The sequence below is a fragment of the Nannospalax galili genome, unplaced genomic scaffold (assembly GCF_000622305.1).
Source record: "Nannospalax galili isolate Female #2095 unplaced genomic scaffold, S.galili_v1.0 scaffold101, whole genome shotgun sequence".
Classification (NCBI taxonomy): Eukaryota; Metazoa; Chordata; class Mammalia; order Rodentia; family Spalacidae; genus Nannospalax; species Nannospalax galili.
In genome coordinates, this window is record NW_008345700.1 from 1,417,109 (window position 1) to 1,441,765 (window position 24,657).

The 24,657-nt window shown below is 50.9% G+C and overlaps 1 protein-coding gene across 6 annotated transcripts in view; it reads right to left on the reverse strand.

Annotated features, from left to right (window-relative positions):
• The window catches only part of Zfyve28 (zinc finger FYVE-type containing 28), a 128,357-nt gene that overhangs the window by 22,805 nt on the left and 80,895 nt on the right, over window positions 1–24,657 (reverse strand). For 3 of the 6 annotated variants that reach the window (XM_008841843.3, XM_008841844.2, XM_008841845.3), the window contains exons 7-8: window positions 23,820–23,921; window positions 14,063–15,382 (exon numbers count right to left, since the gene is read on the reverse strand). In XM_008841843.3, coding sequence (XP_008840065.1) covers window positions 14,063–15,382; window positions 23,820–23,921 — 1,422 coding nt within the window. Of the gene's footprint in view, window positions 1–9,981; window positions 11,420–11,525; window positions 11,730–14,062; window positions 15,383–23,819; window positions 23,922–24,070; window positions 24,185–24,657 lie in introns of those variants that run through there. The other 3 variants (XR_607568.2, XM_008841847.3, XR_607569.2) reach the window with 3 other exon arrangements.

Here is a 24,657-nt window from a genome sequence, read left to right on the forward strand (position 1 = left end):
GCGGTATCTTCCTGACTCGTCTTTTGAAGTAGCCGCCACAGAAACATGACCTCCAGCTCTGGAAATGCCAGGTTTTCCTGTGTGATTTTTCTGGCAGTCTAGAAGCCTGGCAGGAGCCCACTTCCATATGTAAATAGGGTATCCCACAAAGTACCTATCAGCTAAAGCTTTTACCACTACCCCCACGGTATAAAATATCCTGGTTTCCCCTAATTAATCGGAGTTGGATCACTAGGAGCTGGAGCTGGGACACTGAGACTTGGAGCCAAGCAGAGTCACTTAATAAAGAGCTGTAACACGGACTAAGCTGAATCCCGTGTCTTATTGCCTGCGATCCAGTCTCCCCGGAGAAAGCTGTTTCTTCGTAAGCCGACTCAGGGACATCTAGCTTTAGCCGCCCCGCTCCTTCCCGCGTGATCCAGCGGCCGGTGGATTTCGCATCTTGAGGAAGTGCATGGGTGAAATTAGGGCAAAACCCGGCCGGGCAAGCCCCAGCAGCAGAGACACGGGGAAGCGGCAGTGAACGGGAAGCAGACACCGCGGGACCCGCCGCCTTCCAGGTGTGCACAGGGGACTTGCGCCACGCTAGCGCGAGACCTTCAGCACCCCAGCGGCAGACAGCGACGCGGTGTGCGACCAGACCTGCCGCATCTCCAGGGTGCGCACAGGGGACCGGTGCCACGAGATCCCCGCGCGCCCCATACTTGGTGTGTGGATTTGTTACACAGTGTAGCTTGCTGATACAATTGGCAGTCATGATGGAGGAATGAGGTGACTATTAAGAGTCTGGGAAAGAACTGAGAGCAAAATTAAAGCACTTTGGTGCAGAGAAGGCTGACCTGGGCTATGTGGTCTGTCTAGGATACCCTGTGCACAGTCCCTTTCCAGGGGCTCCTGGGCCTTTGAAGGTACAGGAGGAAGTGTGGCCATCTGAGCAACTTTGCCTGACCCTCTATCAGCTTGAGGCCTCTGGAAGGCTCTAAGAGGACAGGGCAGGGAAGTGGAGTCTCAGCCAGGGCGGGGTCACCACACCACACTGCATAGTGACAGCTGTCCTCTCAGGGCCCTGTGGGTGGGGCTGGGAGACAAGGGCTGGTGTCATAGCTACATTAACTGCTGGCTTATGGCTGGCACAAGACCTCCACAGGGGCTCACAAGGTGAGGCACTGAGGACCTCACAGGGTCTCACACAGAAGACACTAGAGGACCTCCTCGGGACTTACACTGTGCAATGATTATTGTTATCAGTTTGATAGGATTTATAATGACCCAGGAGACAAACTTCCAGGTGTGTCTGACAGAGTTTCAAGGTTGGGTAATTGAGATGGGAAGACATGCCCTGAATGTCAGTGGCACTATCCCGTGAATAAAAAGGACCAAGCAGCATTTGTTTCTCTCTGTTTCCTGACTGCAGATGCAATCTGACCAGTGCCCATGCTCCTGCCACCACGCCTTCCCCATCATGATGGACTGGACCCTCAAAGTGACCAAAATAAACCCTTCCTCCCTCAAGCTGCTTTTGTCCGGTATTTTGTCACAGCAACAAGGACAATAGCTGATGCCCACTGCGAGCAGCCACAGACCTCCCTGAGGGTTCATACTGTAGGCAGAGTGACCAGGGATGGCCAAGGCTTCTGAACTGGGTGATAGCAACTACTGACCCCAGTGGAGACTCAGGCAGAAAAAAAAACCAAAAAACAAAAAACAGGGACAGACTCCAAGAAAGACAAAGGGCCGAGGTGCATCATGCTTTGGTCCAGCCTCTCTAAGCCAGCTGGTATCTCCGGCCCAGGAAAGTGACAGAAATGACAAGAACTCCAGGTGCTAGGAATATTGCCCCCGCAAACCACCATCTGACAGGCACAGGGGAGAGGGAGGCAGCAGCACTTCTCTGCAGGAACCAAGAGTTGTCCCTTCCCAGCACTGCCCTGGACAGCAGGTGGTCATGGTTGGAGGACAGCTGAGCACTGGCTTCCAAGAGTGGCCAGGCTGTGAGCATGTTTGGCACCTTAGCCAAGACTTGGACTCCACCTCTGATCCCTAGACTGGACACAGGATGAAGCTGTTCAGAGGCCAGGTCTATGCACCTGTACCACCCAGTGGGCCTAGGGTACCTCAGAGCAGATTTGTCAGGAAGAAGGGCCCAGGGGTGCTACCTCAGAGGAGCCTAGTGCCCAGAATGTGCCAAGACCAAATACAGGTAGCTCCTCCCAAGACCCCCCCAGATTCAGGGCAGAACACTTTCAAACACAAAAGTCAGAAGTCCTCTCCTTGTAAGTCCCTCATGCCCTGTTCCTTCAACCTCTCTCCTGCCATGCCTCCCTCATTCATGCCTCTCAGCCTTGTTCTGTGCTGTCACAGGCAAGCCAAGCAAGATGTGGCCACAGAACTTTGCACGGATGTCACTGAGCCCAGCACAGTCTTTTACTGGACACCCCTAGGAGCTTCCAGTTCCTTTAGGATCTGTTTCAATGTCCTTCCCTGGCCAGGTCACAAACAGATGCCATCCCACACCAAGTTCTCTTCTCTGACTACCTCTTGGGGACTTATCTCCCTGACAGTGTATTCAGCGAGAATATAAAGCCTTCAACAAAGGGTACTCTGTCTGCTCTAGGCCTTCACCAATACTCCTCAGCACACACAAGCCTTCCAACATGTCTGCAGAACAGACAGAGGAGTCCTTAGACAAGCAGGCTCTCTACCTCCCTGGGGGGATAAGCACTTTTTGCAGTGATTAGATGCTATAGGGTTTAGGGCAAAAGAGAAGCTTGTGGGGGCTGTGGCAGCTTCCTCACTTGGGCCTGGTGCTCTTCCTGCTGTCCTCTCTGATGATGACATGAGGACAGACCTGATGGGGACTCCTCTGGGGAGGAGGGGGAGAGAAGGGTGGTCAGAAGCACTTAGATAACATGGTGGGTTGTGACAGCAGCATCACACCCTGAAGCTGGGGCTGTGAGCTTGATGGAAAAAGGTCCTTTGTGGATATTTTTCAGGGGAAAAATCTCATGGTGAGACCAGTTTGGATTATCTGGTGGGTCCTAAATTAGTAAGTGCCCTAATGATCAACAGTACAGGAGACACTGAAAGAGATGGGTAGAGGTCACAGGGACATGTCCACAAGCCAAGGGAATGTCAGGATCCTCAGGAACTGGAGGAGGCAGGAAGGCCCAGAGCCTTCAGCTGGAATGCCCCCTGCTGGCACTGCAACCTCAGACCCCTGGCTTCCAGAACAGGAAGAGAGTAGATATCTGCAGGTTTAGACCTCCATGTTGGCAGGTGTATTATTATACAAGTTCTGACACTAATATAAATGTGGACTCTGTGATTCCATCCTGAGACCATCACACCTGCGGGACCACCTGCATTGGTTGCTTGGCCCAGAGACAAGCCTGCACATCCACAGAATGATGGTAAAATGGCCTAATGACCAGACAAGGAAGATCTAGTCTATGAGGCCCTGTCACAGCACAGACACCGCCGGGGTGTTAAGACTCAGTGAGTATGAAGCAGGGAAGGGGCATCCACGCAGCAAGCAGAAGCAGTCCACATCAACACAGCATTTTAAAGTGTCTGAAGCACTCATACCTAACATAATTACAGCTTACGTCATTTCAGGGAGTCGGAGCTCGTAATCAGTGTTTATACATCTACGAAAGTGCTCTGCGAAGAATGTTTGCTGCTACACTCATTCCACAAATTGATGCTGAACAGCAACGAGGTGGCCATGCTTTGTACTTCTGTGTGGAGCACAGGGAAGCAGAAAGTCCTGAGAGTGTCCTAAGACTTTGGTGACATGGTCACTTTCACTGCAGATGCTGAGATTCCACGCTGCCTCTGCAAAGCCCCCCAGGGTACCTAGGCTGTGGTGGGTAGAGTTTCATTCCACCCCAACATCCCAGGCAGGTAGCTAGGGACCCCCACCATGAAATTCCCATGTGTGTGTACATGTGCATGGCTGTTGCAGATGAAGTGTGAGAGGGTGTTATGTGCAGATCCATGTGGATGTATTTGTATTAGTGTGGCAGTGGACTGTGTACACACGTGAGAACACCAGTGTTTGGTATGTGTGTATATGTGAGTATGTATTTGTGTATGAGGGAGCTAGAGAGCACGTTTGGGTGCAAACATGTGTGGGTGTGAGGCACCCTAGCCAGCCCAGGCATTGCTGTCACTCCCCAGGGAGCAGTTACCTGATGCACAGAGACTGCGTGTTCCTCTCTGAATGGGGCCATCAGGAGTGTGTGTGTGGCAGATGCCTCCTCGTGGGCCGTCCCTCCCACCTAGGCCTTCTTTAGATCACTGAGGATATAGTTCCAACCTTAAGCCACACAGTGTAACCTAGGCCACCCTGACCTCACCAGCCTCCAGACCTAAGGCTCTTGTGGCTTTCAGATCCATTTCTAGACCCTGTCATTTGAGAGCCACCAACTGTGTGTATAAAATGTGACCTATTTGCCTAGCACCTGTGAGTTACTTCAAAAATGAACCTTATCATGCAATAATTTTAAATACATTCGTTTAGGAGTGAATTCTCACTGTGTTTCAAGTTACACAGAATACCACTGTGCAACACTAACTCATCAGATAGAGCCTTAAGTGCACTTGCTGCTTGCTGGTTTTCCAGGGTTCTCACCAATTTCATCCCCTGCTAGTCTCCAGGAAGGCAGCTAGTGACTTCCTCAGCACTCAGCAACTCATAGGAAGTGGATCACCAGGAGCAGTGCTCCAGCTCCACACCACCAGAGCCCCTACCAGTCCCTCAGCGAGGCCCTGAAAAGGACTCAGGCCAGCTTACAACAGGGTTATCACTGGTCAACCTCTGTGGCCTAAGAGAGTCAGGCTGGTCAGAAACAAGCACCTAGAAGAAGGGAGCTCCCGGGGGATGTCTGCAGATAGAATGGCATATGTGGGCATGAGGACTAGTGTCAGACAGACAAAAATAGCTTCTGCAAATGGCAGAGTGCACTTGCAGGCTCCCAGAACCACGGGAATAAATAGCCAAGGTCTCTATATAACACACACAAACACACGTTGGGGCTCTCATTCACATCCCTGTGTGCTACAGGACATGTGGTACCATGTAATGATGATACTGTGGTCAGATGGTCCTGGATTCAAGCCCTTGCTCCACCATTGATCAGTTTGGTGAACTTGAGCAATTCACTCATGCCTCCCACCTTCAACTTCCTTATAAAATGGGAATAATGACTCTTTACCCTGCAAGCTCTAGATATGACATGTTGACAGAGAACTGCACTTGGCCTGTGGTCAGTGCTCCATATAGATGCCCCAGAACCATCACATGATCCCATAGGACTAGAGAATGTAAAAGCATTGCAGCTGGGAACCCAAAGGCAAAATAACACAAGATTTTAAAAAATATTTTATTTATTATTTTTATTTTATGTGTATGAGTGTATTGCCTGCATGTATGTGAGCGCACCTGTGTCGTGCAATGCCACGGAGGTCAGAAGAGGGCTTCGGGTTCCCCGGGAACTGGAGTTAAGGATGGTTTGTAGCCACCATTTGGGTGCTGGGAATTGAACATGGGTCCTCTGCAAGAGCAGTCAGTGCTCTTAACTGTTGAGCCATCTCTCCAGCCCCAAAGTAACACAAGATTTTTATGAGAGTATTGTTTGCACGTGTGTAAGTGCACCCATGTCATGCAATGCCTCCAGAGGTCAGAAGAGGGCATTCCCTGGAGCTGGAGTTACAGATGGTTGTTAGCTACCATGTGTGTGCTGGGAACCAAACCCAGGTTCTCTGCAAGAGCAGCCAGTGCCTTTAACAGCTGAGCCATCTCTCCAGCCCCAACACAAGAATTTTTTTTTTTTTGGTCTTTTTTAGATGGACTCCCTGTAGCCCCAGCTGTCCTGGAACTCACTGTGTAGACCAGGCTGGCCTTGAGCTCACAGAGATCCACCTGCCTCTGCCTCCCAAGTGCTGGGATTAAAGGCGTGTGCCACCACACCCAGCTCCAACACAAAAATTTTTAACAAGACACCAACTTTGCACATAGCACATGATATGGGATCCTGCAGCCCACTCCTCCTTCTCCCTGGCAGGCATGATGGTGCACGCCTTTAATCCCAGCACTTGGGAGGCAGAGGCAGGCAGATCTCTGTAAGTTCAAGGCCAGCCTGGTCTACATAGTGAGTTCCAGGCCAGCTGGGGCTACAGGGAGACCCTGTCTCAAAAAGAGGGAAAAAAAAATAAGTCAGAGGGTACTCTAAAGGGTTTTTTTGGGGGGGGGGGGCGTCATCGTGAGGCAGTAAATACTCAGTCCTGAACAAAGCACACAGGCACCAGGCTTGCAAGTGTGAAATGAGCTAAGCAGCAATGACTTTGCAGGTCTTGAGATGGGCCATCCTTTATGTTTTCACAGTCTCCCACCCACTACTGCCCAAGGCCAAACATTCCTGCCCTGCTGAGGCCAAGTTTGGCCCAAGTACAGAGCATCCTGACTGAGACAGGCTGTCGGGAGACACAGAAGGAATAGCCTGTGATCAGAATCTCACTGAAACCCACACTGGCGGGGCCCCAAAGTGAGGCAGAGTACTGTCAGGAAGTCACACAGTATGAGCTGCAGGACCTCAGGCATCGCCACCTCTGCCAGGGCTTCCGTTTATTTAATCTGTAGGATGTGGAAATGATGCCACCTGCCAGGGAGGGAGGAGCCACCTGAGCACGCACTGTGGAAGGGTGGGCGTGTGGTTCTCAGTCCTACTGATGTGGGGTCCTGGGGCTGCAATGTACAGCTGAGGCGTAGCTCCCCAAGAGGGTGCTAACTGTGGAAAGGGGAGGGTTAGGGGCACACAGTCAGTCCTTAGGGTCACAGCTGCCACCACCTGTCATTGCCAAATAGGTGAGTCCTCTGAAGGGCTAGGTAGGACAAGAACACGAAACTCCCAGTGTGGCGCGGCCAAGGGTCTACCCATGTTACTCTGTGGGCACGTCACCCATATGGCAAGATGGCTGACCCTAGACTTCCTGCAGGCTGCACCAGGGACCAAGATCCCAGAAACATCTCCAGATCTGACTGTGACAGTCCAGAAAGCACAGAGCAAGCAAGAGTAAGCCATACTGGAGAGTGACATGTAGGCACTGGTAGCTAGTAGTTGGCCACCAGATAACCAGAGGAAGGACAGAAGCAAACAGCTATGTGGCAGGCCTGAGGAACCCCATCCTCACTGAAGCCATCTTGTATGACAACAGCAGGTGGTATGGTCTCTGGGAGCAGGTGCAGCCTGCGCTCTGTTGGTGCCACCTGTCCCCACCATAGGCCAGCAGCTGTGCCCCAAAGGACTCATGTGCAGGATTAGCTGGGATGGAAATGCCACTCTTGCTGGTCTTCCAATACCTCATCCCAGGAGTAAGAGAGGCCTGGCACCTGCCAGGCACATTGTGTCCAGATGGTATATAAGCTGGAGTCTGCGCACCACCCCCAGAGGATTGGATGCAATGGTGCCTGAGCTTAAGATTCCCTCTAAGTTGTCATGGCCACCCCTCCATGGAGTCTATAGGTACTGTCTGCCCACAAGGCCCTGAGCCCCTCTGCCCTGTCCAGTTTCATCTATGCATCAGGCCACAACACTGCTCACACCCTCAGGAGACAGCTCCCAAAGCTGGGGCCCAAAGCGGGGGTTCAGAAGAGCTGAGCAGGGTCACAACTTGTCCCCTGAGACCCAAAGCAGCTACAGATGACCGAGGCTCACCAACTTGCCCAAAGTCAGCTCCTCCATGTTGGCCTCGCCTCCCTCTCTCTCTGCAAGCTAGGGGCCATGACAAATATTGCCTTGGGGATGCTCACCCTGCTCCCCACTCCCTACTAAAGCCAGGCAAAGCTCCTCTCAACCGAGAGTCATGGGAATCAAGGAAAAGCTTCCTAAAGGCCCATCCCTGCCCGGCCACGACTCTAGGCTCAGAGACACAGGCACAGGATGGTGCTCAGCCCAGCTCCCCAAAAGGTCCCATTATTATGGTATAGAACCCTAACCTTGACATCACTATTTTAGTTAAAGACGTAGTATGTGTACACACTAAGGAAATAAGGAAACACAGTCATGTATTTACATATGTAATGCACACATACATGTATGTCTATCATGCAAACACATACATGAAAATGCATGCCACTACCACAAGCAATTCCTTTTGTTTCCACCCTTGCTGCTGCACTCTGAGATTTTGCTACTTCTAAAAGCTTTCCAGAAGAAGCCTGTGAAGAATCAAGCTCAACTAAGGACTGCCCTGCTCACTCTGCAACGTAAACAAAGGGACCCCCCTTCCTCAGCCTGGCTCCAGAGGAGGGGCAGGTCTGACCCTACTGCTCCACTTGAGTCCTGCCTTCATCCCTTGAGTTCCAGATGCAAGGCGGCAGGGGTGGCGGTAGAGCTAAGACTGGAGGGAACAGGAAGCCGCTGGGAATGGTCTTGGTTCACATGGACAGAGCACCTGATACATACCTTGCAGAGAGCCAGGGCCAGCTTGCATCCCTTCAGAGGACCACAGGGACTAAGGACTGATGGCTGGACCACAAGGTGCAGAACTATGGGCCAGGACTCTGCAGAGCCCCCTTCTCTAGGCACCTCCCCCAGCATGGCACCCTCCCCATACCTATAGGTGCCTATGTAAGGATGTGGACTCTGTCTAAGGGACCCTTCTTGTCTACGTCCTGCAAAGTTGGGTCTGGACCATTACCAGAACACATCGGAGCAGAAAGCACCAAGGCAAGAACTGGGGAGAGGATCAAGGAAGTGAGAATGTCTGCAATCAGACTTTGAATACCAACAGTGCTAGGTTGGGGGGGTGTCCTGAAGGCCCACTGCCTTCTATAGAAGCCCATGATGCCACTCTTTCTACCCTGGTTGCAGGGCTGATGGGGGGAAAAGAAAACCATGGCAACCAGGAGGTGAGGAGCAGAGAAGCATACGGTATGTGCAGTGGACCAGGGGAAAGGGAGACAAGAGAATACAGGCGTCTCCAGAAATTCCATAAACTCAGCTATGCACAATAGAAGCAAACACATCTGTAAACCCAGCAGCATCAACATACAGGATGAAACAGCAGCAACTTCAGAAGAAGGTGTCGCCACAACCAGAGAGAAGGATGCTGTGGAACAGTGAGGAAAAAAAGAAAACCAACCGGAAGGAGGCAAAGGCCAAGGCAAGTGCAGGCCAGGAAATGCACAGGTACCAAAGGAGAGCACGCAGCCACCAGTGTGCCACGCTCTCCCTCCAGGTTAGGAAGCAGTGGGTGTCCTGGTGAGGTTGGGCACTCTGTGGAATGTGTTGTGTATGTGTGAGTGCTTTCCTGAGAAGACTGTGACCTTCCCAGTGCTGACTCTAGACCCTGGGCTTGACTCTAAGGAACAAACCAAAGGGAACTGCATAAGGATAATTTAATACAGAAATGGAAAATATGAAATAAATTTTGATATATCCTGTGATACAGTAGCATTCAAAGTTATAGTTTTTTTGTTATTTTGGTGGGTAGTTTTTTTTTGGGGGGGGGGGAGTGGACAGGGTCTCCCTGTAGCTCCAGCTAGCCTGGGACTCACTATGTTAGACTAGGCTGGCCTTGAACTCACAGAGATCTGCCTGCTTCTGCCTCCACCTCTCAAGTGCTGGTATTAAAGGCTTGTGCCACCATGCCCATCTTCAAAGTTATGTTTATAATGTATTTTATTCATTATTTTCATTTTATGTGTATGAGTGTATTGCCTAGCACACCCATGTCACACAATGCCTGCAGGGATCAGAAGGGGTATCAGATCCCCTGGAACTGGAGGTATGGGTGATTGTTAGCCACCATGTGGATGCTGGGAATCAATCAGGTCATCTGCAAGAGCAGCCAGTGCTCTTAACCACTAAGCTATCTCTCCAGACCCCCAAATTTATGTTTTTAAAGAACTTTGTGGAGAAATGATCATAACATCACTATTAATGTAAAAACAATTCAAACAATTCATAAGATGTGGGAAATTTTTAATGTTTTCTAAAGTTTCTACAACGGACAGGAATCCATGTCATGTTTACAGCAGACGCTTCTGCACATCTAGACATCTAGGGAAGACAGGCTCGAGCTGTTTCGTCCTCTGACAAGGAACCAGTGGAGCTGGCATCAAAACCAAAGAGTGTCTGACTTGGGACAATGGGGGTAAGTGGGAGAAAACAAGCTTTCTAAAAACGCCAACTTAAAAAAAACACACACAACTTCATCTGTGACTGCTGAAAAAGGAGAGCACCCAATGGAAATCAAAGAGCTAATGGACACAGGTTCCAGAACATTCACTCAGCAGGGTCACTGCATCAGTACTGACCAAGGACAAGGTCCCCCCACCCTGCGTAATGGTGCTGGTGGAAACCGCCAGGGCTAAAAGACCCCCTGGGGAGGGGCTTCCCCGTGAGGCCTCATTCTCAGCCTCAGGCCCAACTGCCTCCAGGCTGTGCTTGTTTCCTGGCAGAAGCAGCCCTGGCCTCCCCGGAAGGTCATCTTCCACCTGACCAGCAACATATACTCTGGCCTTGCCAGCACATATTTTACTTTTCTTCCCTTCATTTGTAGCAGGGAAAGGTGGGATTTCCATGGGACCAAGGCCTGTGAGTACAGGCCTGCCTGTTGACCATCCCACCCTCCACACCACACATCACAGGAGCCAGAGAGGCACCTGCCAGATGATAGGTGAGTCCCATGCTCAAACCAGGGCAACAGTAGAATGGATCCTGCTACTTGAGGAGGGAGGAGGTGATTGGTCCCTTTCAGGGACATTGAGGTGAGGCAAGCACCAGTCTCTCAGTGTGTCTCCCAGTTCAGAATTCCCTGTGCATAAGGCTGCAACAGAAAGCTTCATGGGAATGCTATCACACCAGTCAGGACTCGTGATGTCCCACTCCACATTTCAGCAAATACTCTGCCCGACTGGGGTTGGCCTCTAGTGTCTGTTTGGAAACACACTGCTGAATCACCTGCAGGCCCGAGGACCGACCATATCCATTGGTTCCTGGGTGAGTTCGAGGACCTGGCTTGTCCCCAAGGAGTGTGCTCATGACACACAGGAACAGGTGCTCCTGTTCAGACTCTGCCAGTGCTGGGGCAGGAGTGACAGCTGGCTGTGAGCTGGCCTCTTTCAGCTCTCAAGCAGTGTTGGGACCACACACCACTGTCCAAGGTTCTGCAACGCTCAGGCTCCTGACCACCTGGCTGAGTGCCTCCTCTTCAGACCCTCTGCATCTTCTAGAAAGGCTTCCTGGAAGATGGGAGGCCTTTTGAGCCACGAGGTGAAATTTCTCTCCTTTTCTCAACTGAGCTTTGAGTGCGTGCTGAGCTGGACAGGGCCTAGAAAGCGGAGGCCTGTTGTGAAAGGCCCTTCCCAGGGTGGAGAAGCTTCCATACGGGGTTGGTGTTCTCTGGCTATCACCTGGACAAACAGCAAACAGGGTAGGTCAAAATAAAAAATAAAAATCATCTCTCCCGACAAAGAATTTTCAGGAGTACGTCATCTTGTAGAAAAATAATGCACTCACCAAGGTCTCGCAGGAGAAAGCCTTTGGGAAATGAATTCATTCCATCAACATGCTACAAGGCTGGGGCTGCCTCTGAGAAAGGCCTTATGGAAACAGGAGCGACACCTTCACAGGTCATCCACAGCAGCACCATCTGCAGCACAGAACAGCCCGAGGCCGGCACCGGGGCCTGACTGAACGCACAGTGGCCTGGGCTCTACTTCTCTGTAAAGGAAAGGTGAAGGCATCTCCAAAGTGCTCTGCTGAGGTCGTGGGCTAGCAATCAGGAGGCAAGGTGGGGAAAAGGGGCTCAAGGCCATCTGCCTTGGGCCTCCTGGAACATCCACCTCTGGGCCTTCAGTCACATTTCTAAGAAATGAGGAATAAACTATAGAGAGAGCAAAGTCCCTTCAGACAGACTTCTGTCCATACTTCTGAGTTTTTAGATTTGTCTAGAAAGAATGCAAACTCTAATATTATAATATGCAAATTATAATATTGAATGTAATTGTAAAACTGAGTTAAATCTGGAGGGCATCTTCTATGTATCTAATGCAGAGTTAAACAAGATAACTTGCTGTGAGTAAAACTGACTGTATAGTTTCAAAGAATGGAGCAAATTCAAGTAACTTTGTTTATTTTGTTGTTTGGTTGGTTTCTGTATTGAGATGAGGTCTCATCTGTAGCTCAGGCTGACATCTTGCCTCTCTCCTGCCTCAGCTTGCCAAGGACTGAAATTACAGTGTACATTTCCCACTTCAAATGATTAAAGCAGTTGGTTGACTTTATATCAGTGGGTTACGCGCTAAGGTCAAAATAAAACTGCTAAAAATTCTTGGACAATAGCAAGTGTCAACGATATGGAGAAACTGGACGGACCCCTCACATACATACCACTGGTAGGATGTGTGTAACTGCAGCCACTGTGGAAAGCAGTTTGACAGTTCTTCAACAAGTTACACTTACAGTTGCCTGTGACCTTCCTATACCACTCTCTGAGGCCCCAAACACTGAAAACATCCACAGAAAACTGGAAATGAGTGTTCACAGCGGCCCTAGCCACGGCATCCCAGAAGCACCGTATGCATCCATGAGAGAGACACAGCATGGCCTCTCTGCACCATGCCAATCATTCAGCTGCACATGGGGACCAAGTGCTGCTTTTACCACAGCATGGATGACCCTGGAAACACTGCTCAGTGAAAGACTAGGAACACAGAGGGGCCCACATGGTAAGATTCATTCCCAAAGTTGAGAAGTATCAGATTCACAGAGGAAAAGCAGATTAGAGATTGCCAGGGGCTGGGAAGTAGGTGGGATGAGGGCTTTAGCCAGAGTGGCTCCTACTGACCACACGAGTCACAGCCTAGCCCCCCAGGCAACAGCAGAGCAGAGGGTTGTACAGTGGGCAGCAGGGGCGTCTGAGTTCTGACAGACACAAGGCCAGCTTCTGGCCCTCCCCACATACTGCCTGGGAAGACTGTGGTCATTTGCTGCCCAGGGGAAGATGAGGCACAGAAAGAAGGAGACATCTGTCCTGGGCCCAAGAAACCCGAGCCCGTGTGAGGATACCCTCCTCCCATGCAGACCCAGCCGCCTGCCTTGTCCGCAGCCTGTAACGCAGGTTACAGTACAGTTGGGTACTGTGCTGGATTCCAGGGCCTCCAGGTGGAGACCCTTCCACTGCCTGCCTAGGTCAGTCACTACAACCATGTAGAAACCACCAAGGCTGGGCCCACTCCTTTGTTCCCCGTCCCCAACATGAAAGACAAAACAGGCCACGGCATCGACATCAGTGACGCTTGTCCAAATCTGCCCTGTCCAGGAGACAAGGAAAGAGAGCAGCCTCAGCTCTTAAGAAATATGTCCACATCTGGAACCCAGAGCCCCACCCTTCCCTGTCATCACCTGACCAGAATGGGAAAGGGATCTCTGGGGAGGGGCCTCTAGAGGGAGGGAGGGCAGACCCACAGCAGGGAGGAGAGAGCCCCTGGGCAGGGAGTGCCACAGCAAGAGCACAGAGCTGAGGAAGGGCAGGGGTCCTGTGGACACACCCAAGAATTTGCCCAAGGGTTGTGTGTAGAGCACACCTTGGCTTCAAACTCACAGCTGGGGTTCTGTGCACCTCTCAGCTCCATGTGAGCCCAGAACACACGGAGGTGAATGAAGAGCGTGAACAGTGTGCTCAGCCCCAACTCACAGCCACAGGTGAGGCGTGGCACCCAGCCACTCACCAGTGGCCAGTCCATCATGGGCCATACCAGGCTTGGAATGCACCACCAAGGTGAAAGGAGTCAGCCCTGTGCTTACATCATCTGAAACACATGCCAAGACCCTAGGGATCCTTTGCTGACAGCTTAACGCAGGATGGGCAGGTGCCCCCTGGGCCAGCCCTGCTACTCCTCCTCACCAACCCACACCTGGCCTGCGTCCAGCACTTCTAGTGGCCAAGAAACCCCAGTGGGAAACATCTCAGTGTTTTGAGAATCAACCAGCATGACATGTCCCAAATGTAAAGACAGGATGAGTCTGGTCCCTAGAGCAGAACCAGCTCTTACCTGGAGCCTGACAGGACCTGAGGTTCTGTCTGGGCCATGTCTCCCTGCTGACTGTCCTCCCTGGCCACAGACTTCTTCTTAGGGTCCTGCTCTCTGGCCTCGAGCTCCTGCTGGCCTGTGACCTCGCCCTCTCCTTGTGACCTGTTTGTGGTGTCCATCTGAGGCCCTGAGGTGTGTGCCAGGCACTTGTTGGAAGCAGGGGCCTTGGGCTCCTGCCTGTTGGAGGTGTCTTCTGCAGGCAGGGTGGCATCAGCGGGAGGCCAGGCCTCGTCTAGTCTCTCAGGCCCCTTGTTGCCGGCCTTAGCTAAACCTGTGGCAGGGTAAGAGGCACTGATGACACTTCCTGGGCCACACTTCTCCCGCAGATGCTCCACTGTGTCCTCCCTGCTGTCCCCGCAGCTCCCACAGCACACGCAGGAGTGCAGGAGGCAGTTGGTGGCCACAGCACCGAGTTTGTGTGAACTGTCCCCGGTCCCTGCAGCCCTGGGTTCCAGTGGGGAAATGCCATGGCCTGGGGCTTCTTGGGTGGCCACAGCAGAGTCCAGGGAGGTGGGCGACTTGGGATTGAAGATGACTGTGGCTGAAAGCTTCATGCCCCCTGTGCGGTGGGCAATCATCTCAGCTGTCTCAGCATCATCAGCATTCACCTCCCAGCCGTCCAGGTACAGCTGTGATTCTAGGCAGCTACAGGAAGTGGAGCCTGGGAGGCTGGCCAGCTTCATCTTGTCTTCAATGTTGTTGTTGCTGCAATCCTCCTCCCTTCCCAGGGCCGGGGAACTGATCCGTGCCTCCCCACTCTGGCCTCCATCCTGTCCTCTCTCCTGAATATTACTCTGTGTGCTGCTTGTCCATCCAAATGCATCCCTTGGGGAATCGGGCCTGGTGGGGGCCTCTGCTGTCTCCACATCATCCATGAAGAATACACGCTCCTCCTCCTCACTGCCTGACTTCAGCTGGGCCCTGCCTAGAGAGGCCTCCCCTCGGGGGCTGCCCTCTGCCCCTGGCCTGTGTGCTGGGGACTGGCAGGCACTGGGTGGTGAGAGCAGAGATGACATTTCGTCCCCTGCCCTGTGCACCATGCGGCTGAGCTCCTCCAGCTCCTGATCATCATACTGCATGGAGCAGGCCAGTTCTGTCTCTGAGTTCTGGGCCTTGGCTGAAGGTGGCTCCTCAGGGGGAAGAGATACAGAAGAAAAGGTAGGCGCCAGGGCACTGGGGGCCTGGGTGTCTGCTCGGATGGGGAGCTCCACATCCTGGGAGACGCAGAGGCTCCGCTCCAGCGTGTGCAGTTCCTCCTCAGTTAGCGCCTGCAGCAAATCCCTGCAAGATCAAGACCGAAACCAGTGTGAGGGTCTTGAAAGCCACACTAGCGTCCTCCAACAGCAGAGGCAATTCTCTTACGCCTGTACCTGCACTAAAGCACCCACCATATTCTCCAGTTCAAAAGGAGATGTGGTCTCCAGGGTTCCTCCTTGCCACAGGGGCGGAAATGTAGCCAGCTGTGATTCTAGGATGATTTCCTTAAAAAATGAGATTTTGGAATCTCTCATTGGTAACAGTAAAGTGATTGGGCTGGGAATGTAGCTCAATAGTAAAGTGCTTGCCTAGTATACATGAGGCCCTGGCCATAAAATAAAAATAATAAATAAAAGGAGTGAAAGCAATGTACATCCTTTTTAAATTTTATTTTTTAATTTTCATTTTACGTGTACGAGTGTATTGCCTGCAGGTATGTGAGTGCACCTGTGTTGTGCAGTCCTGCGGAGGTCAGAAGAGGGCTTCAGATTCCCCTGGAACTGGAGTTAAGGATGGTTTGTAGCTGCTATGTGGGTGCTGGGAATCGAACCCCGGTCCTCTGCAAGAGCAGTCAGTGCTCTTAACCCCTAAGCCATCTCTCCAGTCCCAGCAATGTGCATCTTTGTTCACATAGGAACTTACATTCCTTCTTTTCTGTTTTTTGGGGGATTTTTCTGTTTTGCTTTTTGTTTTTTTTTTTTTTAAATGAAGAACCAGTCAGGCGCCTGCCAGGCTCTGGGTGCCAAGGGTATAGCAGGAAAATGGCAGGACAATGGTCCAGGCCTTCTGGGGTCCCTTCCAGTTGGATGAGACAGGTTATAAGCATTTGTACACACAATGAGTAGCCTGCAGTGATGACGACTCCGAGAATGGAAGTCACTTTGGAGGGAGCAGCAGAGCACCTGGCTTAGTCTGGGATGGCTTCCTGGAGGACCGGACATTGAAGCTGAGACATGAACATACAGCCAATTTTGTGCCAGTGACCTGGCTAAGCCTGAGACAGGGTCTAAAGGCAACTGCACATTGCTCTCTGCTGGGAAAAGCCCAGGATGTGCGTGAAGCCATGGGTAGGCAGGAGCACCCACTTCCCAGAACTGTAAGGCTCAAATAAAAAGCCCAGTGCTAGGTTCAGGGTACCTCTCCTCAAGCAGTTGGCCAGGGAGACCCCCAAAATAACACCAGTTATTGCTATCGCTCTTGGTTGCCTACCAGAATCTGATGGTAAGACCCAATATTGCTGAAGACACCACATACTTTAGTCATAAGACATGGAGAAATCAAGTTGGAACTGAACTGAAAGTTTCCTCCTTGCTGGCTAGCTTTCAAAGTACCAGAAGGTGCTATATAGGCTTCTGAGGGAGAAAAGTCATCAACAGCTGTACTCAGCTTCGTACCTTGTGAATTATACCAACCACCAGACTGGCATGGCATGTCCATGGGTGCAGCAGTAGCATGAATGTTACGGGCGTAACTAACCAGTTGGCTCTGATTGGACTTAAGGCCTGCTCTGCAGGAGGACACTCATGCCTGATGTGGTAAATCCGGCCAGAAACTGTGGCCAGGAAGATCACAGGCCCCAGGGGTGAATTTACTACTGTTCTTCTGCTAAGCGGACATATGTTGCACAGGACTGTCCTCCAACAGGCAGACCAGACAGATGCCTCTTTCCCAAGCTTGATTGCACCCGCCTGCCTAGGATCATCACAGTGAAGCTTGTTGACTGTTACACTCTGCAAGAAAGGAGGGGCAGGGAGAGTCAGCCACACTCCCAACCAACCAGTTGGCTCTAGTTGCACAAGGGGCTAAGGGTATATAAACTGAGGAAGTAGAGGGGAGGCTCTCGCCATTCTATGAGGCTGTGGGGAAGTCACCATCCACGCTTGAATGAAGACTTTCCAGTGTGGCCTTTGGAGCAGAGCATCCACACCCACTGCCCTATAAGTAAGCCCAATAAACTCACTGGTTTGACAGTCTGCAGTTGAGTAAAATCGTACCTTGGTTTATAGTAGGGACCAAGGGAGGAGGAGGCAGACAATGTTTATGCCTCCCAGAAGGAATTTTTACTGCAACATAGTATCAAACTCCCTTTTGAACAGTTCTCTCCAGATGAATAGAGCTCTCAGTCCTCATGAGAGAAGCTTGTGCAGGGGATGGTGATTAATACAGAGACTCACAACTTTGTCAAAGTGCAGAGTGTCTATGGAGTGTTCAGCCACAAACGGGACATCTATATCACGCACGCACGCACACCAAGGCTCAGGGAACATCCAGGAAGAGGCAGAGGATTGTAAGAGTCACTTACTGGTGTGTTGTACTTACGGGACCTGCTGCTGCCCCACCATTGCACACCCTCTTTTGGAGAGTATGCATGTGTGCTTCCGCCTAGTGTTCCCACACGAGGACACGGCTGTCTTCCAGTGTTCCTGCATCAGTTACTTTCTCACTACTGTGAATAGAGCAACTGAAGGAAGGGTTTATCTGGGCTCATAGTTTGAGGGGAAGCCGTCCACCGCCGCAGGGCAGGCGTGGCAGCTGAAATGCTCCGGCAGCCTGGGAGCCAAGGGAAATGCTGCTGCCCCAACAGCTTCCTCGCTTTTTCCTCAGACCATGGGATGGTGCTACCCACAGTTAGGGCGGGTCTTCCCGCTTCAGTTAAACTTCACTAGACACATCCAGAGAGGTATCTCCCAGGTGGTTCTAAACCCTGTCAAGGTGAAAGTGAGGATCAATAACACAGCTGGTGAGCAGCATGGACAGTGGAGCCTGTGGCCTGGGCTGGCAGCTCTGCCCCAGGCCCTCACACATTTGGTATTTCTAGCTGCATCACCTCTGCTGTGTGTGTAATGGTATCTTATTTAGCCTGATGGCCACAATGTCCACAGAGGTCAGAAGGCGGTGTCAGATGCCCTGGAACTGGAGTTATGGACGGTTGTGAGCTGCCATGCAGGTGCTGAAAACTGAACCTGGGTCCTCTGCAAGAGTGGCCAGGGCTCTTAACCCCTGAACCAGCTCTCCAGTCCTACTTTTGCTTGTTTGTAGCTGGGACGTCTTTTCCCTATTAGATAGATTTTATTCTCTGGCTACACTCACCTTTCATTACCTTTAAGGTGTCTATATAGTGATATTTTTAACTTAGTATAGTCTAATATGTCCTCTTCTTGTGATACTGGGCATTGAACCCAGGCCCTCCGTCATCATACTATATCCCTAAACTGCACATTTTTTATGGCTAGCCTTTCTGTGTGCTGTTTAGGAAATCATTGCCTGCCCCAACATCATGAAGATGATCTTGACTGTTCTCTTCCTTAAGCTCAATTGCTGTACTTTCCACATCACACCCATGCTTTATCTGGAACTGATTTTCTAGGTGACTGTGGTAGTGATGCAGACAGCAAGCACTACCCATAAATGAGATTTTTGTCTCATACAGATACCTATTAGCCCAGTCCATTCATTAAGAAAAAACCCATTCCTCACTGTTCTGCAATGCCACGCTGCCTTAAGTTGGGGAACTGATCGAGACTTTCTGTTCTGTTGATAGTTTATTTGGGGGAAGGTGTTTGGTTTCTTTAGCTGTTGTTGTTTGTCTTCTTGAGACAGTGTCTCTCTGCAGCCTTAGCTGGCCTGGAACTCACTGTAAGTGATACCAGGCTGGCCTTGATCTCACAGAGATCTGCCTGCTTCTGCCTCCTAAGTGCTGGTATTGAAGGTGTGCACCACCACACCCAGCCTAATGTTCTTTTTTTTATTATTTCAGAAGTTCAATTAGATGTTACGCATTTTCTGTAGGGCACAGGTGAAGGCACACTAGGGCTCTAGAAGAGTAATAGAAAAATGATGGGAAACCTCTTGGTGCCTGGGAGTCGGAGAGCTTCAATGTCGGGCCTTGGGTGCCCAGGACCAATGTGTAGGGTCAAGACCACAGCTGGCCCATCGAGGGAGTGTCAAGTCCATTCTTGAGAATCAGTCCTCCCAAGACTGGAAACTACAAATGACAGAAACCTCCTATTTGTGGGAAAGTTTTTAAATAACAAATTAAGTTCTCTTAATACATTCCACACTATAAAGATTTTTATTTCTTCTTCTGTCAGCTTTGATTGCTTTTGGTAGAATTTGTCACCCACATATCCATAGTCTGTAGTGATTTCCTGTGTCCTTCCCGCCTCCATCCATCCCTTCCTCCCCCCCCCCCAACAGAGTCACACTATGTAGCACAGGCTGGCCTTGAACCCAAATGCTGGAATTTCAGGTAGTACCACCAATCAATGTCCAGCTTTTGGGGGCGTAGGGGCAGGGAGTTATTTTATGCTCTTTTAAAGTAGTATGTCCTTTTACGCTCGCTGCTCTTTGGATTTTTGTTTTTGGTAATTTATTTATATATTTTTAAAAATATTTTATTTATTGTTTTTATTTTATGTGTATGCATGTATTGACTGCGTGGAGGTAAGTGCACCCGTGTCATGCAATGCCCAAGGACAACAGGAGAGACTGTTGGATCCCCTGGAACTGGAGTTACGGACAGTTGTTAGCTGCCATGTGGGTGCTGGGATTTGAACCTGGGTTCTTCTGCAAGAACAACCAGTGTTCTTAACCAATGCGCCATCTCTCCAGCCCCAATATTTATTTATTTATTTATTTATTTATTTATTTATTTATTTATTTACTTTCTTGAAAACTTTTTTTCTTTTCTTTTTTTTTTTTTTGGTCTTTTTGAGACAGGGTCTCCCTATAGCCCCAGCTATCCTGGAACTCACCAGCCTGTGTAGACCAGGCTGGCCTTGAACTCACAGAGATCCGCCTGTCTCTGCCTCCCGAGTACTGGGATTAAAGGCGTGCACCACTACGCCCGTCTCAGCCCCGATATTTTTATGTGTATGAATGTTTTGCCTGCATGCATATAAATGCATGCACCCATGTTGTGCAAAGCCTGAAGAGGCCCGAAGAGGGTGTCAGATCCCTTGGAACTGGAGTTACAAGTGGTTGTTAGCTGCCATGTGGGTCCTGGGAATTGGACCCCAGTCCTCTGGAAGAGCAGCCGGTGCTCCTAACCACTGAGCCATCTCTCCAGCCCCATTTTTATGATTTTACTGTGACATACCCAGGCATGTTTTGTGTTTAACTCACTTGTGGTTTTCTTGAGCCTCCTGAACCCATGGGTAGATTCCTCATCAGTTTGGGGACTCCTTGGCCACTTCTCTGAATGGTGCTCCCGCCCCTTCTCCCTGTCTGGGGTTCCAACTGCACGTGCCGGCATTCTGACACCGCACACGTCATTTCACCATACGTGCCGTCATTCTGACACCGCACACGTCATTTCACCACACGTGCCGGCATTCTGACACCGCACACGTCATTTCACCACACGTGCCGGCATTCTGACACCGCATATGTCATTTCACCGCACATGCTGGCCTTCTGACACCGCACATGTCATTTCACCGCACATGCTGGCCTTCTGACGTTACACAAGTCATCTCACTGCATTCTGATGCAGCCCACATTGTTCACACTGTTGTCCACCTGTATGTTCCCTTGCCCTTTGCCTCTCTGTCCTTCTGCCCACTGACCCATCCATCCACAAGCTCATTACCACCACATTCTGCTGGGTCCAACCTGCTGCCCAGCCCATCCGTCATGTCCTTATTTTCACGCCATGAACTCTCTTAGCCCTGGAACGTCATTTTTAATAGAGTCCAAATCTGTAAATTCTCTGTCCTCTTCTCTGACCCCCTTAAGGTATGTTCTACAGTGCAGTAATGGTACTGTGTTTGCTCTAGCACATGGCCACGTGCTTTTCTGGCTCTTCTCTTGACTATCATATTTTCTTGCCTCTTCACATTTTTCAACAGTTTGGAATTACACGATGCACATCAAATATAAAACACCCTAGAAGTGGTGTTGTCTTGTGATGAGAGGACTTCCCTCAGCCAGGCAGCTGGTGTGAGGATCCATTACGATACTGCATTCAGACACCCAGCAGGCTGGAGTCAAGTGGCTGCTCCAATCGGAGGTTGGTGGGCCTCCGAATCCAAAGTCTTCAGAGACCCAGCTCAGCCTCCAACTCTCCATCTCATGTACTTTCAAAATCGGGCAAAGGTCTCCAGGCAAGGCTGGCAGTGAACCTGAGGCCTGCAGGGACCTCCTACTGCCCCTGTGGTATAGACCTCCCCTGCAGCAGAACAGCAGGTGTGCCGCACGGCTACCCAGGGCTGACACGCACCACCAGCCCCGCACCTACGTTCTCTTCCCCCAGTCTGAACAGCAGGTGTGCCGCACGGCTACCCAGGGCTGACACGCACCACCAGCCCCGCACCTACGTTCTCTTCCCCCAGTCTGAACAGCAGGTGTGCCACACGGCTACCCAGGGCTGACACGCACCACCAGCCCCGCACCTACGTTCTCTTCCCCCAGTCTGAACAGCAGGTGTGCCACACGGCTACCCAGGGCTGACACGCACCACCAGCCCCGCACCTACGTTCTCTTCCCCCAGTCTGAACAGCAGGTGTGCCGCACGGCTACCCAGGGCTGACACGCACCACCAGCCCCGCACCTACGTTCTCTTCCCCCAGTCTGAACCTTGGGCAAGGAAACACTTTCCTGCAACTGTCAGATACTTCCTGGGGAGAAGAGCCAGGCAAGACAGCTACCTTACCTCCTCTCCAGAAAGGCTTACCCTTCCCCAGAGTTGTGGTTCATCCTGTCCGCACTGCCACAGTGAGGACAGTGGTCTTTACACATACAATTTTTCTAATGTATCCATTTCTTTCTATCGTTGAGGTTAGAGAATTGTTCTGATGTAATCTGAGGCAAACTGCCTTAAGGTAGAAAGAAGTCTTACCCAACAGGAAAAAAAAGTGCAGATGGCCAGTCATGTCTGCCTATAGATACATCCATTAATATATGCACTCACAAATCTTTCCCTTGCTCAATCACTTTGCAGCGGATGCCAAGTTTGTGTTTTGTCTCCCTATGTAGATGTAGCTACAGTGCTCTGGCTTTTCTTTCCTGTGTTGACACCCAATCCTTTGATGGAGGAAGGCTTCAATGTCTGAAGCTGTGGGTGAACATCAGACCCTCCCATTTCATTTGCACATGGACCACACGATGTGTCTTAAGCTTAGGCTCTCTTCTGACCCCACAGAGCTCTCACTGTCCTTGTCCCCAGCCCCTACCCTGTCCATCCTACAGGGACCTCCATCCCCCATTTTCCTTTCTGGCCTAGCCTTGTCTGTGACTTCTCATTTATGCTGTCAACCCTTGTCCCGAAGCCAAGGAGGGCAGGGCCTCAGCTTCTAGGTCTAGGGGGTCACATTCCACCAGAGTGTGAGAAAAACAGCCAACAGCCAACTACAAAACAATCTGAACTGTAAACTAGACCAAGACCCTGCTTCCAGCCTACTGACTCCCCAAGGCCCCAAGACCACAAGGTTGCCCACAGCAAAAGCCCCCAGGGGTTGCTTCTTGTGTCTGGAGTCACAGTACCCTTTGAGGGGCAGAGTTCCATGTTCTGTGCATCCCCCAAAGAAAACTCTGGCATCGATGGCTATGCCCAAGACCATCCTGTGGTGAGGCAGGTCTGAGGAGGCCTCTGGATATCCAGACCCAAGGAGAGTGCTATAAGGACCCTTTACTAAAAACTACCTCCTCGAAAGAGGAAAACTGGCTCTGTGGAGGTTCAGAGCCATCAGCTTCACTACCAGGAGCCACCGGGAGAAATACCAAAGAGGAACTTGGGGAACAAGTGGCTATGGCCTCCATGCTGTCTCTAGTCCTCCTGATGGCCATCGGCATGTAAGCAGCCCATCCCACAGAACCACTGGGCAGAGAGCTCACTCCAACAGCACAAAAGTGTGGAGAAGTTGGGGCTGGAGAGGTGGCTCAGCGGTTAAGAGCACTGACTGCTCTTGCAGAGGACCCGGGTTCGATTCCCAGCACCCACATGGCGGCTACGAATCATCCTTAACTCCAGTTCTAGGGGAATCCAAGGCCCTCTTCTGACCTCCACGGCATTGCACGACATGGGTGTACTCACATACATGCAGGCAATACACTCACACATGTAAAATAAATATAATAAATAAAATATTTTTTTTAAAAAGTGTGGTGAAGTAAAAGGGCTCCAAAGCATCCACACAAGCCTAACAAACCAAGACTTGCCCGCAAGCACCAGCTTCCTGAAGGAAACTTCAGGTCTTCAGTGAACTGGGAACAGTGAGCCGTGTGTACACCCAAGGCTGGGCAACATGAAGCTTACTACTCCCTAAAGCTTGGCATGCAAGAGCTGCCAACCACCAGAAGACTGGCTTGGGCCACCATGGGCTCCTATTCCAACAGGAGGAATAGTGACCAGCCAGGAAGACTCATAGGAGGCTGAGCACTTGATTTCTGTACCTCCTTCCCAGTTCTCACAACTCAGAGGGGGATAAGCACTTGACTTTAGTACCTGCCTCCCAGTCCTTACCTTATTTTCCGCAGCAACGTGTGGAAGGGCCGGAACAGTTCAGACATGTCCTCCACCTTACGGTCCAAGTTTAGGGGTCCGTCTGCATAAACCACAAGGCCACTGCATTCAAGACACAGACGCCAGTATGGTTAGGCTCTGTGAGTCTCTGGGTGAGCCCAATAACCCCAGCTTCAACATCTGCAAAAATACTGGCAACCCACTGGGACCCACAGAGACCCCACTCAGCCAAGTTATAGCCTCACCTTTTGCCTCCTGTGACTGGATCCTAAATGAGTTAAGAAAAAGGCCTTTACCATCAAGCTGTTGGCTCGGTTCATAGCAGGGATGACAACAACCATAGAATACATTTGATCACATCGATGCTGCAATTATATCAAGACTCATTACTAAAATCTACCTCCTGAAAAAGGAAAAACTGGAGTTGTGGAAACTCATCACTTTGAAAGCCAAGTACAGGTAGAAAACGGAGCTCCCACATGGATCTCCTGTACCCCTAAGGATAGGAAGGAGCCTCCTGCCAACCTCTAAATAGGACCAACCCTCTCCCAGGTGCCTCTTCCCCTAGGCTGAGGCTTTCCTCACTGTCCCCTCCTAATACCAGCACCCGGCCCAACACCTGCTGAAGGCCAACTCTGCTCGGGTGCCACCTCTGAGCAGCCCTAATTTAATCATCTCATCTTCCTGACAGCCACTCCCCATTTGCCAATCCTGGGAACCCCACTGCCTGTTGCTCAGCTCTGGCAGCACCTCCCTCAGCCAACCCCAATCCATCTCTCTTTCAGAAAGCTTTCCTCATCTGGTGTCTCCTTCCATGTCTCTGGGGACCAGACAGCTC